This window comes from Myotis nattereri (assembly GCF_964212035.1).
Source record: "Myotis nattereri genome assembly, chromosome: 6".
Taxonomy (NCBI): Eukaryota; Metazoa; Chordata; class Mammalia; order Chiroptera; family Vespertilionidae; genus Myotis; species Myotis nattereri.
The window spans coordinates 91,075,276-91,103,115 of record NC_138081.1 but is presented as its reverse complement, the minus strand read 5'-3'; the positions used below and the strand labels follow the sequence as shown (position 1 = coordinate 91,103,115).

At 43.8% G+C, this 27,840-nt stretch overlaps 1 protein-coding gene across 1 annotated transcript in view; it reads right to left on the bottom strand.

Annotated features, from left to right (window-relative positions):
- Positions 1-27,840, bottom strand: part of MTHFD1L (methylenetetrahydrofolate dehydrogenase (NADP+ dependent) 1 like) — a gene marked incomplete at its 5' end in the record, with an annotated part of 167,228 nt that overhangs the window by 76,831 nt on the left and 62,557 nt on the right. Inside the window, 2 exons of the mRNA XM_081093670.1 lie at positions 22,477-22,588; positions 26,842-26,910. Coding sequence (XP_080949796.1) covers positions 22,477-22,588; positions 26,842-26,910 — 181 coding nt within the window. The remainder of the gene's footprint in view (positions 1-22,476; positions 22,589-26,841; positions 26,911-27,840) is intronic.

Here is a 27,840-nt window from a genome sequence, read left to right as displayed (position 1 = left end):
TGGACTGCATGCAGAGCACTGTGGGCGCTAACTGAACAATGCTGAAGGAAATGTTAACTAGATTCTTCATACTGCCCCTTGTCGGCCCCGTGTAAACACGTCTATCCAGCAGCAGCTGTCTGCAGATAAGCTCAGGGAAAGTGGACTTCAAAGTCACAGAAGCACAGGAATTCTGAACTTGAGCTCAAGGTGGGCCAGCCTTTGAGGAGTTTAATTATTTTTTTTTCCATTTACTGGCAGGAGACTAAGTAAACCAGGATGAATCATTAAAATAATTACAAGGGAAACTAAGCCTTATTACTCCAGCTGGAAAAAAACACACAGTGAAATTGATTTAGAACATTAATTTTGAGGCTCCAATTCATCGTAAGTCTATAAAATTTTTTTTTAAAAATTAAATCCCCCTTGCTGTTTTGGATTTGTCTACTTAATCTATGATCTCTGATTTTATTAAATGTCTTAGGGTCAAATTTATTGACTGTCTTAGAGTACACAGATCAAGTGGGCACATATTGGAAGACATAAAGAAGAAACCATTAAAAAACAACCCCAATATTAGCAGTAGCATGTGTCCCTTCCTCTTATTTTTTTGTGGATGGCGATGTTTGTAGCTACTAGGGGAAGTTTGGTAGTCATAGAGGACACATGAGAAAGTTTTTGGGGATTTGTTTGCGCAAAGAGAAAGAAAAGATAAGCAGAGTATAAAAAGGACACAGCTCCACTGGAACCATATGTTCTTGGCAGTAATAAAACCCTTGAAAATGCCAGCAATGCCATATAGATGTGTTTTGGTGTCAGGACCCAGAATTTTCTTCCTCCACAGAGTTAATTAGTTACAGACACTGGTTCACATTATTTGGAACCATCATTAATCATCTTGTTTTGTAAAATAATTTTGGCCAAGGCGAAATTTAATTTTGGAAAAAAATGTTTACATGAAAATTGAATTATACATGTTATTTTTACCTCCCTTAAGAAATCCAACCGAATTAAATTCCCGAATCCTTGATCCAAATAGTTCCCATCTTCGTGTAGGGCTCACGAGCATCTGTCCAATGGGATTGCCATGGCCCGGGCTTTAACCCTTCCGTTTTGAGAAAACACATGGTCGTCCCATCGTTCTGGCTCGAGGCCTGGAATTCTGGATGACTGCACGGGACAGAGCTGTTCTCGTGTAGCCCCTGAGAACTGGACACTCAGAGATACCGTGAAACAAACAAATTCTGAAAAGCTCTGCTACGAACACGCCTTAACTTGAAACAAGATGAAATAGAAAGTTTTTTTTATTTATTTATTATTGAATAGTTTATGAAAATAAAACCAGGCAGGAAGAAAGTGTAAACGTCATATGCAAATATATTATCTGAAAGGTTCCCAGGAAAAGAAAAACATCAAAGACTCTATAATAGCTGTTTCTGGAAATGTAAAAAACATAGCAAGTGAAAGTCTGGTTATGAGTCTGAAAACAAATGAAAAATACCAACATATCTAGTATGGCAACTTCGATTATAGAAGAAATTAGGCCAGACTAAAGGAAAACTTTTAAACACGAAAGTAGGCAGATTCTAGGATATACTGACTAAATACAGCAGGCAAAGCAGGGATTTTCGAATTGAAGGTAGAGACCCATTTGTGTGTCACCAAATCAATGTGCAGTTCCTCCTAATTCGTGGGGATACGCTCCAAGGACCGCAGACACATTACTGGGAAATATGATGAGAAGAAAACAAATCAGGCCCTTTTCACCATTTCCAGTGGAATCTGTGTCCCTGGCTAGCTCTCTACTAGTTGACAGAGGGGTGATGCCCTGGAAATGTCCCGTTAAACATTTCATAAGGAAAAGGCAACACGGAGACAGGAATAATTGTCACATCCTCACCTCTACCCCATCCTTAGCCCAGAAGGCGCTGAAACCAAAGTTTGATGTCATTCTCATTTTCTTTGAACAAAGAACAAACCCTCAATTTGCCATCTTTCTCTCCCCTCCTCTTGGCACTTCCCTGGTCTGGTCTTAATCTAGAAGGGGTGCAACTTGGGTAAAGCAGCAGATAAAAATATGAGTATTTGTATTATATATGCTAAATACATACAAATATTTTATTATTATGTTCTTCATACTGGCAAAAGGTAAGCATTAAAACATGATGTCCAGCCCGGCTGGCATGGCTCAGTGGTTGAGTGTTCACCTATGAACCAGGAGATCATGGTTCGATTCCTGGTCAGGGCACATGCCCAGGTTGCGGGCTCGATCTCCAGGGTGGGGCGTGCAGGAGGCAGCCGATCAATGATTCTCTCTCATCATGGATGTTGCTATCTCTCTCCCCCTCTCCCTTCCTCTCGGAAATCAACCAAAAAAACCCACACCAAAAAACAAAAACAAGAAACATGATGTCCACGTGGCCTGAAGTTTTGAGATGGATTCCTGAAGGAGTCATGGGCTGTTCCCACAAAGACAGCATCTCTACCTCCACGCTTCTATCTGCAACAGAATGCGTGGCATGCCTTAGTCTAGACACTCTTGTATCCTGATCCTTTCAATTCACCCAATGTGGAGCACAGCCCCAGGACATTTACCATTTTAAAAATATTATTTTAGGTCTTCTCTCCTAATCCCTGCCTGGCCACCTGGCAGATAATGTCAAAAGGAAATAGAGACAGTGGCATGGATCACTTGGCATTAACTCAAGTCTGTGTCTGGAAAACCCACCAGACTATGTCATGCTGACGGTGGATTAGCAATTTGCTTTTCTATTTGAAGGAGACCTAGTAGAATCCGAAAATGTCTTAACTTCTCCTGCAGCCAGGTATGGCCATGTGAAAAATCCTATATAATAAAAAGCTAATATGCCAATAGACCAAACGGCGGAACTGAACAACCGAACAACCAGTTACTATGATGTGTGCTGACCACCAGGGGGCGCATGTGGAACATGATGGGCGTCGGCAGCAGGCGGCAGAGTGCGGAACATGGCAGGCATTGGCCACCGCGGGAAGGTGGAGCAGGTGAGTGGGGGCGCCAGACCAAGGCGGGGCGCTGGTCGCTGTCATCGGGGCGAGCCTCTGGTGGTTGCTGAAAATTATTTGCTCCTGTGTGCCGTGGTTCTGCCCAGAGCTCACATCTGCTGCCGGTGCTGGCCCTGATCGCTTGGTGCCGTTAGCAGGTGCAAGCGTTGGCTGCCAGTCCCGATCGCCCTTCAGGGCTTCTCCACCTCCCCCTGCTCCTGAGGGGCGACCGAGGCAGCAGCCGTGGCTCGCACCCACTGCTGGCGCCGGCCCTAATCACTCCACACCATCAGCGGGTGCGAGCTGGGCTGGCGCCGTCAGTGTGCGAGAGCGGATGGCGGTGGGAGTGGGGCTGCCAGCAGACAGGTGACCAGGGGTCTCGGCGGGAGGGGCCGGGCAGGGCGCAGAAGATGGGCCGAGACCCACCCCTATGCCTACCGCAGCCTCACAGCCCACAGTTCCTTTAAAGGTGCACGAATTCATGCACTGGGCCCCTAGTGTTATTAATAAGATATAAGCAGAAGTTTTGTATGGGAGTTCGAGGAAGGTTCCTGAAAAGGGAGAATGTATTTCTTCCCCCTTTCTGCTGGCTGGGATTCACATGTGATGGCTGGGGCTTGTGCAACCATCCTGGACGACTAGGCAGCATAGAGCTCCTGATAATCGAGGTGGTGCTGTCCCAGCCCAGGCTGCCTACTGTGGGTTTCTTTGATCTGACAGAGAAATAAACTTCTATTTGCTTTGGGTCACCTTTTTTTCACCGATGCTCTGACTTGTCAGTGAACATCATCCTAACTGACTCATTCGTAAAACTAGAGCCGACTTAGAAACATGATAGCATTTTCCATTTCTATCCTTTCATTATCTGAACATGACCCAGTGCTTTCCTTCTCTGCACAACAGTCACTCTGGGGCTGGAGGCAAGGTTACGTTTTTTATTTAGAAAAGATGTGAGGCTTGCTCAGTTTGGCTGAGGAAGACGCTGCACTTTTGAAGGCTGAGATGTGGCCATAACGCTAATTGGTGCCTCAAAGCTGCGCCAGGAAGGGACTGAGTGTCTGACCACAAGCTCCAGACAGAACTGAACCAAGACGGCAGGACCAGCACGTGTGCCAGATTGCAGCAGCACAGGACGCATGCGCAGGGCTGCAGGTGTCCTGCTCACCGGGCTCCAGATCTGTCCTCACTCTAACCTCTACCTCCTTTGTGAATGTGTGGTAAACAAAGAAGGGGCTGGGAATCAAAACAAGGGACTCAGATCCCTGGGATTTGAAATTCGGGAGGTTTGTGTGCTCAACGCTTGAACATTCAAAACAAAACTCAGGTTTTAGAATGTAACTGAACATCTCAGTGTGGCACAGGAGCACTCAGAGGGTGAAGAAGCCATCCTCACGTTCCCTGAAAGCCGGCTCCCAGGGGCACCCCGAGAAATCTCACGGCCTCGCTCATTTCTCTCAACTCGGCTTGCAGAGAGCAAGCCTCGTCCTGGCTCCGTCGGCCTGATCACCCAGGCCAGCTGCTGTGCACATCCCCGCTGCTCATCCCAAGGGAAATGGGAGGGTGTGGGTAGCTATATGCAAACCATCCCTCCTGCTAGGAAGTAACCGAATGCCCCTGACCCACCAAACGGAGCTACTGACCTCCAGACTTAGCCCTACACCAAGTGAAGACCTGGCCATATACCAATGACCACTGCCCATCGACGGCTCTGCCTCCGCCATCTCCTAAATTACAGACGCAGAGTCCCTTCTCCCCGCCGCCCCACCCCCATGCATAACTAGCAAACACTAATATTTTGCCACCAAAGAAGTAAAACGGCGCAGAGCCACAGTCTCCCAGGCACGGCCCCAGCCCAGCTTCCTCCCGCCTTCCCACAGCCAGCAGCTCGGATTAACCTGGTGCTGACCTGGGTCACGCTTCCACATGCGTAAAAGACATAAATGAAGTAGAGTGTTGCTTCATGTGTTTGAAATGTGTTAGACTGTACTCAGAATTCAACAACCTGCTTTTCCACTCGCCAGTGAGATCTCGCCGCTGGACATGCCCAGAGGGGGTGCAGCGGCCGCATCTCTAACTGCTGATGGGTCCCTATCCTGGGGAGGGGGTCCCACTCCTCTCCTCCCCCTCACTCACTCTCTTCAGGGAAGGACCCATCTGATGGCGGGGGAGGGGGGGTGTTTCCGGAAGAAACACCATTTATAAGTGGAGTCCCGGTAACAACTCTTTACATAATCATTCTAGACGGCCTCACAGATTAGAAACCATTCTGACTCCCCACCATGACCCTGAAGGGCGTGGAGAGTAACTCCCATCTGTCTTCTCTGCCAGACCCGTGCTGACGACCTCTCTCCCACCTCGGCCCTGCCTCACCGGCTGCTGCTAGTGTTCTTCAAGGCTGGCCTCAAATGACATCTCAAGAGAGCCTTCCTGGAACCATTCTTTAAAAGCTGTCAGTTTATCTCCACCAGCAATTGAAAGCCTAACATCTCAGGTTATCATTTATTCCCCTTCAAAATGACCTCATGGAACCGTGAAACCCATCTCCCCACGTCTCCCATTCCAGTAAAACCGTCCCCCGAACCCACCAACATGGTTCCATCCACACTCGTGTGCTCGGCCTGCGCACTCCACCTCCAGTGCTCCTCCCGCGCTGCGTGTCACACTAGTTCAGACTGTTCACATCAATTTTTCCTTTTTTTTTTTTAAACAAAAGTAACACACACTAACTGAAAATTTATAGAATACCAAATAAGTAAAGTAGAAAGTCACGATTTCCCACAGATAAATATAAGTAATCATTTGATATACTTCTTTCATGCTTTTTCATTGAGTCTAGTAGATATTTACTACATATTTTTAAAATGAGAAATGTATTATAAACCTTGTTTTGCAACTTAATTTCTTTTACTTTATATTTCATGAACACCTATCCATATATCACATAAATCCGTTATAAATACTAAACTTTTTTTTTACTTTTTTCTGGAAGCTCCAAGTTTTAATTTCACATTAAAAATTTAATCTCTCTCTATTCTGAATATATTGTGATACATGACTCTTCAGTTTGTTTTAAAATTAATAGCCAAATGTCTGAGCATCATTTAATCATTAGTCCATCCATCGCCACTGATCTGAAATGTCATCTGTATCAAATTATTAATTTCTACATATAATGAAATAGTCTATACACTCTAGGGTGTTTTTTGTTTTTAATATGTTTTTATTGATTTTAGAGATAGAGGAAAGGAGAGGGAGAGTGATAGAAACATAAATCAGAAAGAAACAACATTGATTGACTGCTTCCTGCATGGCCCCTACTGCGGAATGAGCCAGCAACTCAGGCATATGCTCTGCCTGGGAATAGAACTTGTGACCTCTTGGTGCACGAGTCGACGCTCAACTACTGAGCTACACCAGCCGGGCTGGGGTGTTCTTCTGGCATCAGTTTTTGTGTGTGTTCCTCTTTACTACTATGGCAGTATGATCTTTTGATATCTAGAGTTAGATAAATTATCTATTATTATTTATTTTAAAAAATTTTCCCTTGTTTATCCTCATAAATTTATTCTTCTATAATCTAGGCAAATATTAACCAGGAAACTTATCTCCCTCCATACCTTCTATGGCAACTATATAACAGTATAGTACTGAGTAGCACAGCATAGTATAGTATGGCATGGTCCGGTATAGTAATTTTATAGTTATTTACATGTTAGACAGAGGAATAATGATTGTTTTACACTGATTATTCCCATCCAAAGACATGGTATGTGTTTCACCACTGATTTGGTCTTGCTTTGTGTCTTCCAATAAACTTATATAGCTTTCTTTCTATATGCTCATTTGTTGTTACATTTATTCCTAGGTATTTATAGTCTTGGGGACACATAAAAATAGGATATTTTCCATATGACAGCATCAGACTTTATTGCTGATATAAAACTATTGATTTTTACATATTTACATTGTATCCAACTAGCCAACCAAAACTTTTATTACTTAAAATGTCTTGCATTTTCTAGTTATACAATCACTACACATAAAAATGAAAAATCTGTCTCTTCCCTTCCAGTATTTATATTCTGTAATTGTTCTTGTTTTACAACATTGGCCTGGACTTCCAGAATAATGACGGATATAGTGGTGATTGTAAGCATTCTTGTGTTCCTGAATACATTACTGTGCCTTTAAGGGCTTTGCCAGTTAGTGTGAGGCTGATTGTCAGTTTCTGTTTCACAATTCTGTTTAAACTAGAGGCCCAATGCATGAAATTCGTGCAAGAGTAGGCCTTCCTTCCCCTGGTTGCCGGCACCGGCTTCCCTCCGGCTGCCTGTAGGCACCTGGGACCCAGGCTTCCCTCGCAGCCCTGGCTTCATCTGGAAGGATGTCCAGCCTAATTAGCATATTATGCTTTTATTATTATAGATTCTTCTACTGCGAGAGGTATTTCTTTATCATCCCATTGAGATAAACCTTTCATCCTGAAAGTTACTTTACTCTGCTTCATTTTGAACTGGATACCCAAGTACTTTTAAATCATAGGTAATTTTTTCTTGTTATTATTTGTATCAAAGCATTAATGGTCAAAACAACATTTATGGTTGACGCTGATATAAAACTATTGAGTTTTACATATTTGCACTGTATCCAACTAGCCAACCAAAACTTTCATTCATTTTTTAAATCCTCACCCAAGGACATGCTTTTAGATTTGAGAGAAATAGGAAGGGAGAGGGAGAGAGAGAGAAACATTGATGTGAGAGTGAAACATTGATTGGTTTTCTCCCACACATCCCCCACCTGGGGATTGAACCCATGACCTTTCAGTGTATAGGACACTCTAATCAACTGAGCCACTCCGGCCTGAGACTTTTAGAGAGCACTAATAATCAGTGTTCTTCCCGGGCCCTGAGAAGATGGGAAAGGTCCACAAAAGGATCCTCCATTCCTTAGCAACAACCAGCTTCCCAATAGTCCTCACTCAAAATTCTACCATGTTTTCCTTGTCTGAGAACAGCAATACAGTATTGTAATTTTGTAATTAGGAAAACATTGCTAAAAGCTTAAGGACAACCTCATCGCATTCCAACTTTCTAAACTATGGTTTATGTTTGGTGAGGGTCATTCGACCCTTTTCAGGCTGACAGTTCTGGCTGCGCTGGGGTAAGATGGCAGTCATACAATGTGAATTTAAAAGTCATTGTGCAATGGGTATTTTCAAAGAAACTTTTCAGAAAGCTATGCAGTTTATGAATGTTAAGACTCCAGTTTAACCTCTGGATCCCATTTTAAAATCGTTTTATGTTAACTCTCATAGCACTCATCTCTGCAAGACAATGTTTTGACAAGGGTCCTATTTTAACTCCACATTTTATGATGGTAACCAGAACTACATGATGAGCACATTATTATCTAGAATAATATATATAAATCTTAAGTAGAGATGGGCTAGATACTTCATTGAAAATAAGTTTGCATTTTGTAAATGCAAACAATCAAGGTCAGGTTAGACATTCCCAAAGTTCAAAATACCTTTCATAACTTTTTTCAAAATGTTTTGCTCTTTTCATTTAATTACTCTTTTAATAAATTTATTTAACTATAGATTCAACAAACCATTGGGCAAATATGCCTAAATTCACCATAAAAAGCCCAGTGGGAATTCACACGTTTACCAGTAGGTGAGTCATTCAGTAAGCTGCTGTGCAGTGGCAGTTATTTAGTGCCTGTTACGAGCTCTAGCAGGGAGGGCTAAGGAATGATGATATGGAATGAAAGCAAACATTTAGAAAGTGGCCAAGGAGCCAAGGCCCTGGGGTCAGGGGCTTAGGTTCAAATTCCTGCTCGCTGCTACACTAGTTGTTACCTCTGGGCAACTACTGACTCACACTGATGCTTGCGCTCCTCACCTGTAAAATGGGGCGACCCTGTCCCAGGGTCATTACCACACACACGCACACACACACACACGCCCGCACACGTACACGCACATATAAAGCAGCCAGCAGGTCCTCACAGAAAGTCAAGGCCTGTCACTACTAGCAAAGACTGGTCCGTGCCAGGAAATGCCCTGTGTGGTGTCTATGCATCGTTTCTGTCAGGTTGCCTTAGGTGTTAGTCATGCCATGTTCCCTAGCTTTACAGAAAGGAGGGCCGCGGAGAGGATGGGTTGTCAGCTCCCAGTGGAGAGGGTGTAGCTGGTCTCTGTGAGAGGTGGGAAAGCAGGCTGGGTAGCAAAAGGGGATCAAAATTATGGGCTAGGGATTTTTTAAGTCCAGGGAGACATCTGGACATCCGAGCCCTGCGGTCAAGGAAAGGTCGTGGCTAGAGGCAGAGAGTGCAGAGATGGCCAGGCGCGTTGTGGAGCAGAGGTAAGAGAAAGGGTCCGAGGGTGAGCCCTGGGGCAGACCAGGGTTTAGAGAAGAAGGCCCTCCAGCCAAAGAGGCTGTGCAGGAAGCAGTGCTGGGATGAGTTGAGGACAGGCTGAGGTGGGGAAAGTGCTTTAAGGAAGGGAGGGAAGAAGCCCTGTCCAATGAAAAAGAACTGACCATGAGAGCACTGAAGAGAACATCCATCCACACAACAGATTGAAGCAGGCCAGCAGGAAGTGTTGTTGACAGGGATACAGATGAAGACGGTGGAACCTTCTAGAAGCTACAGTGAAGATCACAAGGGGACCTTGGTGGGTGAGGGGTGGTGGAGGGCAGAGGATGTTTTAAGATTGAGTCTGCAAAAAACTGAGGTTCAGCCAGTACATTGTTTTCTATACCAAAGTGCCCAAGATCAAGCTGAGTAACTCATCTCAACAGGATTATAACTGTCCTATGAAAAGAAAGCCACACATACGTATGGAACCATCCGAACAAAGACTGAATGATCTTTGTATGGAGACGTTAGAAATGATCTGACATTTTTTCTTTACTTTTGAAGATTTTCTGATTCTTCTATAAGGATGAAAGGACAGCTTTACCGAGGGGAAGTTGTTGTTGTTGTTGTTGTTATTGTTGTTATTTGCATTTAGCATCTTGTTCCCTGCCATTCTCCGTCTGCTCCATGGACACAAGTGCAGAAAAGTGAGCCTGGCCACCAGTGAGCACCAGAGGGGAGCGGAGACACTGACTGGGGGCTCACAGACGCCCCTAAGGAGAATAGAGGCAAATGCTTCTCCCCCTTTTGAAACCGTTTTTACGTTATGTGCATGTAGGGAGTTACCAACATATTTGAAATTTTTGAAACTCTGGCACAAGCACACCAGAAGGTAAGAGAATGGTCACTCTTTAGAGCATGTATTGTTTATCACACAGCAACTGGAAACAACCTACTAAATATCTGTGGACATGAGAATGGGTAAATATATGGTGGCCTCATCATAGCTGCGAGATGCAACTCCTGGGATGAATCTTAGGAACCTAATATTAAACAAAAAGGGCAAGTTAGAGAAGACACAATACCACATCATTTTTATAAATTCTAAACGCTTTTCCTGGTATTTCATCAGTGAGAAAATAAAGACTTTTACGTTAAAAGCTGTTTCTTTTTGTTTTTCTGCACAATGTACAGAAAATATATCAGAAGACATCACAGACAGGTCAGCTTTAGGTCTCAGGATCCCTTAAGACAGTGGTTCTCAACCGGTGGGTCGCGACCCCTTTGGGGGTCGAACGACCCTTTCACAGGGGTCGCCTAAGACCATTGGAAAACACATATAGAATTACATATTGTTTTTATGATTAATCACTATGCTTTAATTATGTTCAATTTGTAACAATGAAAATACATCCTGCATATCAGATATTTACATTATGATTCATAACAGTAGCAAAATTACAGTTATGAAGTAGCAATGAAAATAATTTTATGGTTGGTGGTCACCACAACATGAGGAACTGTATTAAAGGGTTGTCGCATTAGGAAGTTTGAGAACCACTGCCTTAAGAGAACTGGTTGGAATTTAAGGGTTACATTATAATGCAAATTACTTTAGTGTTTTGTTTTTTTTTAATGAAAGTTCTTGACTTGGGCTCCTGATGATATTCTCTGACTTAAGACAGGTTGTAAATTCAACCAAAGCAAATCCATTTACAAAAGCTGCCCAGTTAAGTTCTGCGTTATTTACTAACACGTTCATGAAAGCAAATAAATTTAAAGTATAATCAGATGCTCCATTAAATGGACCTATTATATGGACTCTATGTATTTTTGGCTAAAAGTGGCGCATACTAAATAAATGACTTTTTAAAAAAAATCACAAAAAGACTTGCCTCCTGTCTTTCTCCCTTTGGCAGAGATGGGATTTCCCAAATAAGGAGCCAAATTCCCTAACGTTTGGGTAGCAACCCTTTTGGCATCAAGAGTACATCTGAGATGTGGAATATGCCAGTTGTATGTAAGACCATATGTTTTTTATTTTACTGTTTAATGCAAAGATTCTCTGCATTGTTTCTCAACAATTGTCATGTTTAAATTTCTTCCACGCTTTTGTGTTCCAGGGTAGAGCAAGGCTCAGGGAGAGAGATAAATACCCTGGAGATATGTACCTGTGAATTTGCTGGGTTCCAGTGTATCCTGCTTCCTTTCTGATAACTCTGCAAAGCATTTTATTTATTATTATTATTTCTAAAATACAGTTTTATTGATTTCAGAGAGGAAGGGAGAGGCAGAGATAGAAACATCAATGATGAGAGAGCGAATCATCGATTGGTTGCCTCCTGCACGCCGCCTACTGGGGATCAAGCCCATAACCCGGGCATGTGCCCTGACCTCTAACCACCGAGCAAAACTAGCTAGGGTCAACCCATTCTTTGCAAAATGCCAAGGGACCTCTTCTGGCAGATGTTCAGAACTGGGCAGGAAGAGTAGAGGTATTCACTTCTCCAGAAAGACCAGGCACCACTGCTGGGTGATGCTGAGCATAACAGATGAAGAGTCAGGGAGGGAGAGGCAACATGTGGAACCCCTTCTAGAAGAAGGGCCCTGATCTTTGTAGCTGATAAGCAGAGCTAGAGAAACCATCCTGTAAGCTCCTCTTTCTTAGGGAGGCAGAACAGAGGGTGTCCCTGACACTGCCAAGGTGAATGGCTTTAAAAGCAATCCCAGAGGCAGGTCCCAGCAGTAAACAGCTGACCACCACCTGCACTGGCCTTGAACTCTCCGGGGCACAGGAGGAGGGGAGCAGAGTTCCTGAGTGATTTAGATTCCCCGAGGCTTCTTGGCCCCCCTTTTATGGCTGGGGCTGACAACCACCTCTGGAAGAATCACTAGGGAAGAAAAATTTCACAAAATGTGTGAATTAAGGAAAAGAGTCACCAAAACCAAACGTTAAGTTCTGAGATGATTAAAGACCTAAATATAAGAGCCAACATTTTATGAATCCAAAAGCAGAAACCATAAAAAAAAAAAAAAAAAAAAAAGGTTGGAAAGAGAAAAGCTATGATGAACACATTTGAAAGATAAACCACACATGGAAGAAGATATTTTTAACACATAGTGGCAAAGTATTCCTATTCAGAATATATTACAAAATGGAGATAAATTCGTTAAGAAAAAAGATAAATGACACCCCCCCCCCCAAACCAGGAAATTCATAAATGCCCTGAAATGTCTAAACCTATACTTACACTTACAACTACAATGAAATACCATTTCACTACAATCAGATTGGCACGACTTTGAAAATCTAATACAAATGGGGGAAAGAATGGGGAGAAATGAGAAATCTCATTCTAACTGGTGGTGACAGAAACTGGTATCTTGAAGAACAATTTGGCTTTATCTATTAAGTTGATTCGGAGCATACTTATGACTCCCCAAATTTTACTCCTCAATATAGACCCTAGAAAACGTTTTGCACATATTCTCAGAGACAAAAATAAGAATGTTCCCTATAAGACCAGAGTTCTGGAAGGAATCCAAATGCCCTTCGATGAAGAATGCACTAACACGCATGCTACATACATGCCAAGGAAGCCGACACGGCAGGTAAAATTGAGGTTTCTCTGGTCACAGCTACTTGGATACATGCAAAAATGTAACACTGAACCAAAATACAAAGGTCCAGAGCAAGGGTTGGCAAATGATGGCCTGCGGATTTAAACTTTCAAAAAAACATTTTTTTAATGTTTAAAAACAAATCAGAAGAACATTTCATCACATGTGAACACTGTATGAAATTCAAATGTCAGAGCCCATAAATAAAATTTCTGGAACTCGGCCTCTCTCATTCCTGCAGGCTTGATCTATGCTTTATCTATGCCTTTGCAATGGAATTTCTGCACAGAGACACTATGGCTCACAGAGCCGAAGAAATTTACTAGCTCGCCCTTGACAGCAGAAGTTTGCTGACCCTGCTACGGCACAATGCCGAGAGTCACATTTATTAACATATAAAATGTTCAAACGTATTAAAAATATTACAAAAACATGCCGCATATCTGTGGTTCCCAAATTTATGTGCAGAGGCACCCCGGGGCGCTCTGAGCTCAAAGGAGCCATGGGACGTGTTAAATTTTGGGGGGAAACTCGGCACCACTTGACATCTGGTGACAATGCGAGTCCCACTCGTGTGAGGCGGTTCACTGTTTCAGCATCACCGCTCTGCATGCCCTTCGGTGACATCATGTATCTGTGAAGCTACGTTTCTGGTGGCTGCGGCAGGATGAAGCGAGAACTGTGCCAAGCCATCGCGGAAGAGGAAACGAGGTTCAAAGTGGTGGCCGATCCCAGGACTGAGAAGTTGTGCAGTACCCAAAAAGGATACACATCTCATTAATAAGTCCTGGTGGCTATTTAAGAATGAAATTTATTTTCTTTCAGTTTATATGCATCCTTTGTTCAGACAGCTACTAAGGTGTTGGGACATAGATACCCATTAAGTGGTTTGGACATAATCCCTTAGTAAAGGGACATCTTAGGTATTTCTTTGGGCCTGGGGTGCTGTGAAAATTGCCAAGATGCTGGTGCTGTGGTCAGAGGGCTGCAGGTCTTTTGAGGAGGCATATGTATGTGATAAAAGTCTAAAAGAATGCTCGGAAGTGATACGCCTTTCCCCCAAATCAGGATGCTGGTGACTAGAGACGCACAAAAGGGAAAAAGATCAGGGAGGAGTTCACGGGGACCTCAACTCTGTCTCTAATGTTCTATAAAAAACTAAAGCACAAAAAGCTAAAAGCATTTCGCCTAAGAACAGGAACAAGACAGGGATGCCCGCTTTCACCAATCTTATTCACCATTAGTGACCTGGTGCACAGATTCATGCACATTGAAAGGAAATTAATTAGAAGGTGGCCGGCGGGGTGGGACTGGGCCAGATGGGCTGGACATGCCCTGGAACCAACCTCCCACAGTCCCTCCCCAGCATCTGCAGAGTGAGCGGGGCCCCTCCAGCAGGTGGAATCCCTCGACCTGGCCTGCGGGGATAGGGCCGAAACCGGCTCTCTGACATCCCCGCCGAGGGGTCCCAGAGTGCGAGAGGGCACTCTGTAAAGTTGCCGTACAGGGCATGGAACGCAAATGCAAGTGTGCAGTAAACCAGCTTCGGGGCAACAGTGCCCCAGCAACTACATAACCCAGCCGAAGGTGGAATCCCACGGCTGAAGGTGGAATCGCGTGGCCCCACGAGGAATCAGGCTCCCTCCTCTCTGGTTTCCGGGTGCATCACCTGAGACCTGCCGCTGACAAGTCACTGCAGCTTGGCAGCTCCTGTGTTGAGCATCTGCCCCCTGGTGATCAGTGCACGTCATAGTGACCGGTCGGACAGTCGGACACTTAGCATATTAGCCTTATACATATAGAGAGTAATGGAAGTCCTAGCCACAGCAATCAGACAAGAAGAATGAAAAGTATCCAAATTGGAAAGGAGGAAGTAAAACTCTCATTATTCGCAGATGACATGATATTGTACATAGAAAACCCTAAAGACTCCACCAAAAACTACTAGATTTAATAAATGAATTTGGTAATGTAGCAGGATACAAAATCAACACCCCAAAATCGATGGCTTTTTAATACATCAATAATGAATTCTCAGAAAGAGAAACAAAACAAACAATACCATCTACCATTGCAACAAAAAATTTAAGATATTTAGGAGTAAACTTAACCAAGGGGGCAAAAGACCTGTACTTGGAAAACTCTAAGACATTGAAACAAGAGACAGAAGAAGATAAAAACAAGTGGAAGAATATACCGTGTTCATGGATTGGTAGAATCAACATCATTAAAATGTCCATACTACCCAAGGCAATCTACAGATTCAATGCAATCCCGATTAAAATACCAATGGCATATTTCACTGAGCTAGAACAAGTACTCTAAAAATTTATATGGAATAAAAAAAGACCCCGAATAGCTGCAGCAATTTTGAGAAAGAGAAACAAAGTTGGAGGAATCACAATACCAGATTTCAAGTTATATACAAAGCCACTATAATCAAAACAGCCTGGTACTGGCACAAGAACAGGCATATAGATCAATGGAAAAGAACAGAGAACCCAGAAATTGATCCAAGCCATTATGCTCTATTAATATTTGACAAAGGAGACAAGAGCATACAATGGAGTCAAGAGAGTCTCTTCAATAAACAGTGTTGGGAAAATTGGGCAGATACATGCAAAAAAAAAAAAACTATACCACCCACTTACACCATACACAAGAATAAATTCAAAATGGATAAAAGACTTAAATGTAAGTCATGAAACCATAAGGATCCTAGAAGAAACCATAGGCAGCAAAATCTGAGACATCTCTCATAGCAATATGTTTACAGATACATCTCCTGAGGCAAAGGAAACTAAGGAGAAAATAAACAAAAGGGACTAAATCAAAATAAAAAGCTTCTGCACAGCAAAAGAAACCATCAACAAAACAAAAAGAGAGCCCACTGTATGGGAGAATATATTTGGCAATGACACATTTGATAAAGGGTTATTAATATCCAAAATATGTAAGCAACTCATACAACAAAAGGAAGACAAACAATCCAATTAAAAAATGGGCAAAGGACCTAAACAGTCACTTCTTCGAAGAGGACATACATATGGCCAAGAGACATGAAAATATCACTCAAAGTCGCTGATCATCAGAGACATGCAAATTAAAATGACAATGAGGTATCACCTTACATCTGTCAGAATGGCTACCATCAACAAATCAACAAATGACAAGTGTTGGCAAGGATGTGGCGAAAAGGGAAGCCTAGCACATTGCTGGTGGGAATGCAAACTGGTGCAGCCATTATGGAAAACAGTATGGAGTTTCCTCAAAAAACTAAATATGGAACTGCCGTTTGACCCAGTGATTCCACTTTTAGAAATATATCCTAAGAGACCCTAAGCACCAATCAGAAAGAACGTATGCACCCCTATATTCATAGCAGCACAATTTATAATAGCTAAGATCTGGAAACAGCCCAAGTGCCCATCAGCAGGTGAATGGATAAAAAAGCCGTGGTACATTTGTACCATGGAATACTATGCAGCAGTAAAAAAGAAAACTCTTTCACCCTTTGAGACAGCATGGAGGAACCTAGAGAGTACCATGCTAAGTGAAATAAGCCAATCAGAGAAAGACAAGTGTCACATGATCGCATTCATATGTGGAATCTAAGTAACAAAATAAACTGATGAATGGAGTGGATCCAGAGACATGGAAGCATGGAACAGCGTGAGGAAACTCAGAGGGAAGGTGGAGGAGGGTGCATGGGTGAGAGGTAATCAACCAAAGACCTTGTACACATATATCATAACCCATGGACACAGACAATAGGGTGCTAGAGGCCTGGGGAGGTTGTGTGGGGGCAGGCAGGAGGGGGTCAATGGGGAAAAGGGGGGACATATGTAATACTTTCAACAATAAACAATTTAAAAAAAAAAAAACAACTAAAGCACACAGAAATATGTTATGATTTTAACAAAGCTGAGTGGTGGAAACCTGGGTGTTCACTATATTAATCTGTGTACTTTCTGGAATACTGTATACTCAGAATATTTCACCTTTTGTTAGGGGTGAGGGAGGCAGAAGACTAGCTGATGAAAGAAAGGAGGGCTCCATTCTCCTACAAAAGGGAGGAGAAAGGTGAGGCAGAATACAGGCCAGCAGGGACACTGAGGGGAGAATGAGACTGGGCACTGGCAAGATGGGAAATCAGAACCCCCGGGGCAGTAACAGACAACCCCTCTTACTAGGCTTTCCTCAACAGGGCGGGTACAAGCCACTACTGGTGCTCAGTGGTCTCCTGGACTTTAGCATGTGACCTTCAGCCAGGACCTCCAATAATTCTGCACTTCTCATCCTTGATATTACCAGTGTGATCAGCGGAGAGTATAACCATGATGGAGTGTGGGCTGAGATCAGTGCTTCCAAGTAACGTAACCAGGGTGAAGTCTGGGAGAATGAGAGCTTCGAAAGCTGGACCGTCACTGGACACTGGGTTTTTTTAAAGGGTGGATGAAATTACAGGAATGCTTAGTTTGGTTCTCTCCTACCGAAACAAAGGCATATGTAAATCTGCCTAACAATAAAAATGGGAACAGAGGACAGGGTGTAACCACCAGCACAGAGTCCCGAAGTCCAAGTGGAAAGATTTAAAGCTGTTTGCAAAAGGGGGTGGGGTGGGGGAGCAGCAGGGAGAGCAGTCAGCCTGTGACTCAGTAAGACAGCCTTTATTAGCAATATATCAGGGAAAAGGATCTTTTAAAGTAGTCAGAAGAAAAAAAACAAAAAACACCTCAACGTATCCCACGACTGTTGGCACATGTTACTATATATTGGCACAATATAATTATATTGGTACAATTTCTAAATGTGACCATCTGCTGTAGACAGGTCATCTGAAACGAATTATTTTTTCTGGGAGTGGCTGGGAACTAGAGAGAGAGAGATGGGAAAGTTACTGCAGGCGGAAGAGCCAACAGATCCTCTCTCTGCACCGGGGAGGCCGTGGCGCATCCCCGCACTCAGGCTGAGCCATGGCAGACGACGGGTACCATGACTCAGGCTTCGGTTGCATCATCTGGAAAACGGGGAGAACAACAGAACTGTTTAAGGATTAAGTGAGCAAGTCTGGGATGGCTTTAGCACAGGTCTGAAGCTCAGAGGAGCTGTTATAATGGAGATATTAACAAGGTTGTACTTCCTAAGCCTATTCAGTTTGCCTGAGAACTGCTATGGCTACTCCTTCTGATCACTAAATCCTAATCCTGAATGTTCAGGGCCAAGCCTGGTGCGTGACTGGGGACGGGCCTAATCTTTCTCTTCTGCCACCTCATCTGTTTACACTCATGTACCCAGGCAGCACCAGGGGAACCCAGCCTAGGACCATGTGATTGTCTAGTTAGCAAGAAGACGCAATCCAGGAGGTAACTTCTTGACATGCACTTTGGATGGGAGTGCTCAAGGTCAAATGTGGACGGGAAGCTGAAAGGCACCCGATCTTCGCATGGATCCCCATAGAAGGTAAGGTGAAGCAGCATGCCGCGCCCATTAGGGCCTGAGATGTAGGCCCTGGCCTTTTATCTTTTTGAGGCATGAATGTCTTCTTTTGAGAATCTAATGAGAATTGTGGAGCTTAACTCTGTTTTTTTTAAAAAAGTACATACACTCATATAATTATGCATTTAATTATGGGAGGGGGTGACTGGTGATCATCGGTTAAGAAACCCCTGGCTATAAAAATGTAGACTGGCCTGACCGGAGTGGCTCAGTGGTTGAACATTGACCTATGAACCAGGAGGTCACGGTTTGATTTTCAGTCAGGGCATATGCCCAGGTTGCGGGCTCAATCCCCATTGTGGGGCATGCAGGAGGCAGCATATCAATGATTCTCTCTCATCATTGATGTTTCTCTCTTTCTCTCTCTCTCCCCCTCTTCTTTCTTCTCTGAAACCAATAAAAATATACTTTTTTAAAAATGTAGGCTGCGCCAAAACCGGTTTGGCTCAGTGGACAGAGCGTCAGCCTGCGGACTGAAGGGTCCCAGGTTCGATTCCGGTCAGGGGCATGTGCCTGGGTTGCGGGCACATCCCCAGGGGGAGATGTGCAGGAGGCAGCTGATCGATGTTTCTCTCTCATTGATGTTTCTAACTCTCTATCCCTCTCCCTTCCTCTCTGTGAAAAGTCAATAAAATATATTAAAAAAAAAATAATGTAGGCTGCATTCCAGAAGGAGGGCAAGGTATTCTTTCAAAACTGGAAGCAAAACCAAATTTATGGAACAGAAAATAAATTTTAAAAACTAATGTTCATGGGTAAGCTTGAAATCCCTGCAAATAGTTTAAATATGAGATAAGTTTTAAAAACCTAGGAACTCAATGTTGTTATTCTTTTCTTTTCTTTCTTTATTTCCTTAAAAATAACACATGGTTGGGGTTTGATGCCAAAGCAATGTTTTGCCTTGACAGCAGTAAATGAAGCGAGTGGATCCCCGAGGACTGTTGACGGAAGAAGGAGAAACAGAAATCAGTGACCACAGCACTCGCCCAGATTCTCATGGCGCCTTCTGCTCTTGTCTGACAAGTTTCTGCAATTAATGAAATAAACTTTACTCTGTTTCTAAATGGAATACTGACGCCATTATCTTGGAGTAATTACTGTAGAGTAGACAAACTAATTCCTTATGTGTGTTGGGATGGAACAGAACACTAGATTAAACCCGGAGTGTGGGGAAAATTCTATCTACGAGACGCGCCCCATCTCCTAAGGTTCTTAGTTAATCAATGTGGTCCTTCATCTCCTAAGTGCATCGGACTCGCCATTTTGAAGGTCTGCTTGCAGGCCTGTCTCCCTCCCCATTGTAAATGACTGTGGGCTGGGAAACGTGTCTCAATCATCTTCAATTCCTGGCTCCGGCCATGTATTACCTGACATACAGCAGCAGCTCAATAAATATGTCCTGAGGTAAGTTATTTCAATGACCTAAACATATTTTCAATTATTTATTTTCCGGGTATTACAGAGAAGTGAAAGGGCTACATCATTTTCTCTTTTGAAGTTCTACCCGGAAATTCTGTCAGATTGCTCTTGTTCTGTGAACTACCTTTTCCAATCTTTTGCCCATTTTCTGGGAGTATTTGTTTTGTTTCTTATCAGTCTGTAGCCCTTTGTGAGTTATACAGGGGTGGGGGAAAGTAGGCTTACAGCTGTCATACAAATCAGCAACACAATGATTAACAAATAAATAACACGAGAATAAACTCTTTCACATATTCACAACCGTAAACCTGCGTTTGCCCACCCCTGTATATTCTGGATGCTGTTCATGTGTCTATTGCCTTTGTAAATGATTTCTTCCAACCTGTCACTTGCTTTTTAACCTAACATCCTTTATCATACATAATGTATTTCCTTAATGTAACCCAAATTATCAATCTTTTGGGTCTGCGCCTATAAACAATGACTTTCCTAAGGACAGACATTTCTCCTCACGCTTCAGATACACGCGTGCCCCTGCACTCAAATCCTGCAGAAGGACCTTAAAACGGGGCTCTTTGGGTTCCACTTTATTTTAGGCTTCAAAATGGTGCCACTTGCTTATTGGCAAAGAAATCGTTTGAAAATAAATTTTGCATCCGTTAGCCCAACAGCCACCTTGAGGTTTCAAAGGGGTTGACAAGGTCAGAAGCCAGGAAAGGACGTCTTCAAAGGCCACTGTCCCCATCACCAGCCCCACTCTGGCCTCCAGCTGGTGAGGGGAGGGGGGCTTTAGAGGAGAGACCTGGGAGGCACAGTGCGTCTCTGCCTTAGGGGCCTCCGTGGTGAAGGGTGAGGAATGGGGAGAGGGAGGGAGATAAAGGGAAGTTTACAGCCCACGGCACAACAGAGGGTCAGGGTCGTGTGAGCGGCACAGCTGCACTCCCACCAAAGGTAGGTCAGAGGTCAAAGGTCTGTGGTACCTGGAGACCAGCTGTGGAAGCAGCAGGCATGTATAAAAGAGATACTGCCCAGAGGGCTTCTGCCGAGAGTGAGGGACCTTGGCTGGAAGAGGGTGGCTTGTCCAAGGTCATGCGGAGAGCTGCTATGTTCTGCACACACCCTGACAGATGCTTTGCCACGGTAACACATATTCCATAAATATGCATTGGATGGGAACAGAGGCAGAGCTCTGTCAGCATGAGACGGAGTGCTTTCTTCTAGAAGTTCTTTTATTGGTGGAGCGAAAGCATTAGAACACCACTTCACAAAAGCACCAGCCTTGCGGTGCCCGCCTCTGCCCGGCCTCCTTGTCCATTAGCTCTCCAATTACGCCGTGATCGATCGAGCAAGTCCATTGAGACAGCATGTCTAGCCACTCTCCTTGTGGACGCGGTACCGAAGAAGCAAAGTGCACGAGGGCCGTCCAGCACAGACCTTTGAGGAATGAGCTATACACACCCTCCTCTGCTCCTGATGGCCTACAAGGAATGCCTGCAGCAGGCTCAACAGCCCTGAATGGCCTTCCGCATGGCTGAGTGTAAAGGTGCACAGCTAAGTCCTTTTGTCCTGTGGAATCCTTTCTAGTACAATAACCCACTTCTGAGTTGGACACCAGGCTGAGGACTGGTGTGAAAGAAGCAACTGCTGGACTCGGTGATGGGAGGCACTCAGGTGGTGAATGGAAATTACCCGTGGGCCTGTGCAACCTGCCATTGTAATCCCTCCATGTCAAATTAAGGTGTCATTCCATGAAGCCCTGCTGTTTTGTCTTTTGTTTTGTCACAGCCTGAATGTCATGGATGGGATCTGGCACGCACTGTGCCATCTCGATGGCCATTGCCCCCTCTTTCTGGCTGGAATATCCAACAAAAGCCCAAGAGAAACAGGTACCACAAAGGAGAGTTTGACAACAGCGAAGATGTGAAGTTCTACCAGTTAAAACTCCCAAGTGTATTGGCTGGGAACTCTTTCCTCCATCAGGCCACCAAAGACACATTCAGATTCAATTTAATTTTAAGTTGTTAATGTACTATTACTGCTAATAGTAGCTGAGATGGAATGAACACCCCCTCCTGCTAGATGATATACGCCACCAGACAGGACACCCCAAGAGGGCAGGGCTGAGCTTGTGTCCTCGGCACCGTGGCCTCAGGTCTAAGTCGCATGCCTTGTAAGTGGTAGGTGCTCCGTATCTGCTGAATGAATAACCTCCTTTAGTTTTCACAATAACTCTATAAGGCTTGATACAATATTGTGGTCACCATTTTACAGATGAGAAAATCGAGGCTCTGAGGTCCCTAAAATGTGCCTGAGGTCTCTGAGCCAGAAAGTATCAGAGCTGACACTCAAACCCACATGCATCTGACGTCAGAACCCATGGTTCAACCACGAGATCACTTCACCAGTGCAGCCCAGCCCACAGGGCTTTTCCAGTACTGGGACCCTCTTTGAAAGGCAGGTAGGTCTAAAGAACACATCTCAAGTCCGTGTGAGTTCCACTCCACTCCAGTCATCACCTTTTAGATTTCAAATGTCCTACAACAACTACATTAAAAAGAAACGACTTACCTACAAATCCTTCTTTACCCACTAGTTTCAGGGCAATTTTATCAGCCAGCACGGAAGAGTTGCCATGGGCGATGTTAGCAAAGGGACCAGCGTGCACAAAGACGGGCGTCCCCTGTGGAAGCAGAAGAACAAATGAAAATCCCCAGAGACAAATGGAAGGCCACACGAGGTGGGCCAGACTGCTGGGTACTGAGAAGGCTCACTTCAGCCATCCTGCTTTTATTCAAACTACAAGACTAATGCACAAATTCTCACAAAGAAAGCTTAAAAAGCCCCGAGTCTTTCAAAGGTCCAAGTTCCTTACGTATCCTGGAACGGTGTTAATTCTACATTTAATGCTGAACCAAGGAGAAAAGGCGCCGAGGGCCAGTTATTTCCTACGGTAATTTTGATAAGCCACTGTGTTAGCTGCCTCAGTGACTGTGAAGTAAATGCCTTACATTATTTAACATTACTTTACATTGTGTTTTCTTTAAAAAAAAATGGGATTAGACTCTGATGGTCTAAGAGGCTTATTTAAGAAATTAATCAGTTCAAGAAAAACCCAAAACAAGCATAAAAAAATCCATTTGATTCATGTCAGGCCAACTACATAAGGATATTATATTTGCAATGATAAGGAACTATAACATTTTTACGTTCACAATTATAAGCTTGTTATTCTGATTTTTAAAAATCCTGTTTTAAGACTTTCATTGTTTGTCTTCCATGTTAAAAATCGCGCAACCGCCGAAACCGGTTTGGCTCAGTGGATAGAGCGTCGGCGTGCGGACTGAAAGGTCCCAGGTTCGATTCCGGTCAAGGGCATGTACCTGGGTTGCGGGCACATCCCCCAGTGGGAGATGTGCAGGAGGCAGCTGATCGATGTTCCTCTCTCATCGATGTTTCTAACTCTCTATCTCTCTCCCTTCCTCTCTGTGAAAAATCAATAAAATATATTAAAAAAAAAAAAAATCGCGCAACCATTACATGTTAATTCTTTGAACGAGAATCTGTCTGTGCATTTATTTTTAATGCCTGTCCTATAGCTTCCGTTGCTGATGAGAACAGACCGTAGCCGCACCTAGAAGAGCGTGTTTATCCACACGCAGTCAGGTGCTCGGGTTTTATTCAGGGCCCAGGGGCCACCGGGGCCTGTGCACGCGCAGCCGGAGCTCCACCTGTGAAAACAGGCTGCCCGCTCACGGGCGTGGGGAGACAGGGCGTGGAGCGCGGGCACGGGGGCTGCCAGCCCCGGAAAGTTCCCACGCACCGCGACGGGCTGCTGGCTGACCATCTTCCAAGCTGAGAAAGCCGCACCGAAGCAGGAAGAGGGGAAGCGAGAGAAAAGCCGTCTCTCAGAACGAAGAAGGCAGTTTCTCAAAGCCAGTCTGTGAGCTCTCTGTGTACTTTCCCCCCCAAAGTCCTCAGGAGGGACACTAACCGGGTCCTGAGAAGGTCATACACATGTGTGTGGACATAAAGTCGGGATGATGAAACCCAAACACACACGTTGGTAGATATGTGTACAGACGTGGGTTCAGTGTCTCCATCTACCCGTGTACCTCTGTCTATGTCTGATTTCTCACTCCTGTCTAGAAAAACCTTTCAAGTGCTCTGAAGAAAACGCTGTTTAAAAGACAGAGTCTCCGTCACCTCCTGACCTCGCCAGTCCCCGCACGTGGCTCGCTGAGTAAGAGAGTGGCGTGGGGACGTTTCGCAAGGACAAGGTCGCAGGCTGCCTCCCTGGGTGGGCAGCCGCCCTCACTCCTTTCCGCGCTGCAACCCTGATGGGGCCATCTGTCTGAGAAGCACGGGCACTGGTCTCCAAGGGGCACAGGTGACAGACAGGGTGTGGCTGGATCAGCATAAACACCTAACAGTCCTGATATAGCCACCCTAAGAACTGGATCAGCAGCATTTTACTTCTCATTTACAGTTGAAGGCCACACAGTATGTTAATCAGTACTGGAGCCCTGGTTTTGGAACCCCCAGGATGGAGTTTGAGTGGGAAAATGTGTACATTTTCTTTGTTAGACCTTCAGACAGACACATGTGCTCACACACTCCACCGATGCTGGCCGCCATGGGATACCTACACGGTTAAAAACGGTGTCTGAAAACCCGAAGATATCAGACTACCCATCATGAGCGTGGCATTTCACTTTATATACAGAACACTTTGGAAAGTCATGCAGGGACTGTCTTGGTTCCTCATGATGACAAAGCTATAGATATTCTCCATAATGGACTTTTCAGACATTTCAAGTCAATTACCCATTTGCTTGCCAGAGCCCTATAACAGCTTTGTCCAAATGGACTTTCTACAAAGATGAACATATTCTATATCTGCATCATCCGATATATGAGGCTTCTTAAAATGTAGCTAGTAAAATAAAAAATAAAAATAAAGTGAGACCAGTTGGCGGTGTGACAGGTGGGCACGCTGGTAGCTGAGGCAGGGAGGAGGCAGGGAGGCAAGGTGAGGGAGGGAGGGGGATCTCCAGATGATCTCTAGGTTTTTGGCTTGAACCGCTAACAGACCAGGTTTGGGGGGAGGAGCAGGTTGGGAGGATGTAGGAGGTGGTTGGGAATCAAAGATCTTATTTGTTAAGTTTGAAATGCCTTTCACCCACTCAAGTGGCTCTTGGTAACTGTACCTCCAAATCTGGAATTCTGAGGTCAGGAGGTTGAGAACCAGAGCGTGGGGTCATCGTATGGCTGGTAACCCGGGAGAGCACAGCTGGAGAAGTGAGGGCTCTGGCCTCCTGACATTCAGGGGCTGAGCCAAAAGAGAACGGGGGAGAGGGAGGAGAGGCCATCAAGAAGGTCCAGGAGGCCCTAACTGGTTTGGCTCAGTGGATAGAGCATCGGCCTGCGGACTGAAGGGTCCTAGGTTCAATTCCGGTCAAGGGCATATACCTTGGTTGCGAGCACATCCCCAGTAGGGGGTGTGCAGGAGGCAGCTGATCGATGTTTCTCTTTCATCAATGTTTCTAACTCTCTATTCCTCTCCCTTCCTCTCTGTAAAAAACCAATAAAGTATATTAAAAAAAAAAAAAAAAAAAAAAAAAAAGCAGGTCCAGGAGGGTGGGGTCAGAGGCCAGAAGAAGCAAGGGCTCTTGAAGGAAGGAAGGAACGTCGGGGTGAAGTTACTGAGTTGCTTTCCTAAGTGTTTCTGTAGATAAAGTGAAATGCCACACTCATGATAGATAGTTTTATGTCTTTGGATTAGCCCTGGAATTTTCAGACAACAGTATTTAACTGTGTACGGTATCATATAGCAGCAAGCATCGGTGGAGTATGTGAGCCATTGGGACTCTCAGCATTTTATATGAGAGAAAAGGGAGAATGAGATTATGAAAACACAGGTCACAGTTAGTGAATGGCAGAGTGAACACTGAAACTCAGCTTTGTATCAGCTGAATAGCTGAATAAATGGATGGTTATTTTGCTTGTGTTTCTGTTATATGTCTTCCCAATGCGCTTGCCCTCTGGCCACCTTCACCTCCCTTTGTCCCACTACAGATTGAGGACAAATAGACGTTCACACCACTCCTGGCATGCATTGCCTCCCATCTCCATTGTTCAGGGACCTCTGGAAGGGAGCCAGAAATTGGCCATTGTGAGACAATTGTCCAAATTGGCAAATGCTACAAATTAGGCATTTTCACCCAGAGAGCTGGCTGTTAAAACACTTACCAGTACACCACTATCTCCCAGACCCCTACCCCCACCATCTGCTTTGTCAACCCGGCCCAAATACTGCCTCCTTGTCTGCACCCAAACCCTGGGCTCTCTTTAGCTAAGAGGAGGAAATTAGACAATTACTACAGCATATGAGCAAGACGAGTGACTAAACCCCTGGATGAAACAGGTATTTTGATGAGGAAATTTAAGTTCAATAAAGACGAGAGCAGGAAAGTCATATACAAAAATAGCATTCTTATAAAAGCAGGGTACAGCATACTTTCCTGGAAAACCCTTTTCACCATTTACTGTGTGTTTTGTTTGGGGAAAACAAAAACAAAAAAATCTCAAAACCTAATTGTTATGAGAGATTAAGCAAAAAAAAAAAAAAAAAAAAAAAAAAAAAAAAAAAAAGCAAAAGAGAAAACATGTAAACATAACTACACAACTTACTGAAATATTAGACAAGATATCGAATCTCTAAATTTTTACTCTGGCCAATTAGTACTACATTAGGCAAGATATGAATTATATTAAAGAATTTGTAAGTACACTTTTAATTTTTTTGGATGACCAAATTCTTCTGATGTTCCCTGTGGGCTCATATTGGCTGGAAGTACTCATGTTGTAGGGGACGCACAAGCAATCCAATTAATGCAAACTTTCAACAATTTCTATACAAAGAAAATCACTTACTTCTAGGGTCTGCATCAGATTTGGTTTTATTGCATCTTTCATCAAAACTGTCAAAGCACCTGTCACCCCCTAAAGGAGAGAAAAAAAAACCCACACCAATTATTTAATCTGACAAAATATCAACAGAATTCAAAAAAACCCAAAAAACTATAACAAATAATTCTAAAATTTATATGGAATCACAAAAGACCTGAATAGCCACAGAGGTATCACGTTCCTGATTTCAAACTATTCTACAAAGCTATCGTAATTGGCATGGAACTGGCACACAAACAGACACATACGTCAAGGGAAGAGAACAGAGAGCCCAGACATAAACCCAAGCTCATATGGTCAATTAATCTAGGACAAAGGAAGCAAGAACATACAAGAGGGTAAAGGCAGTCTATTCAATAAATGGTGTTGGGAAAATTGGGCAGACACATGCAAAAAGATGAAACTAGATTACTTTCTTATACCATATACAAATTTAACTCAAAATGGTTTAAAAACTTAAATGTAAGATCTAAACCATAAATTTCCCAGAAGAAAATATAGGCAGTAAACTCTGACATCGCTTTTAAAAGGCAGGGGTAATAAAAGAATAAAGAAAGAAATGGGACTACATAAAATAAAGCTTGTGCACAGTGGAAGAAGCCATCAACAAGATGAAAAGGCGACCGGCTGAATGGGAGAAGATATTTACAAATGATATATCAGATAAGGGATATCCAAAACACAGCTCAACATAAGAAAAACAAAGGACCCAAATAGACATTTCTCAAAGGGAGGCATACAGCTAGCCAAGAGACACATGAGAAATAATCAACATCACTAAACACCAGGGAAATGCAAATCAAAAAAACAAGATAGCACCTCTCACCTGTCAGAACGGCTATTGTAAAGAAGAAACAAGTAACAAGTGCTGGTGAGGATATGGAGAAAAGAGAACCCTACTGCGCTGTTGGTGGGAGTGTAAATGAATGCAGCCAATGAGCATTATGGAGATTACTCAAGACA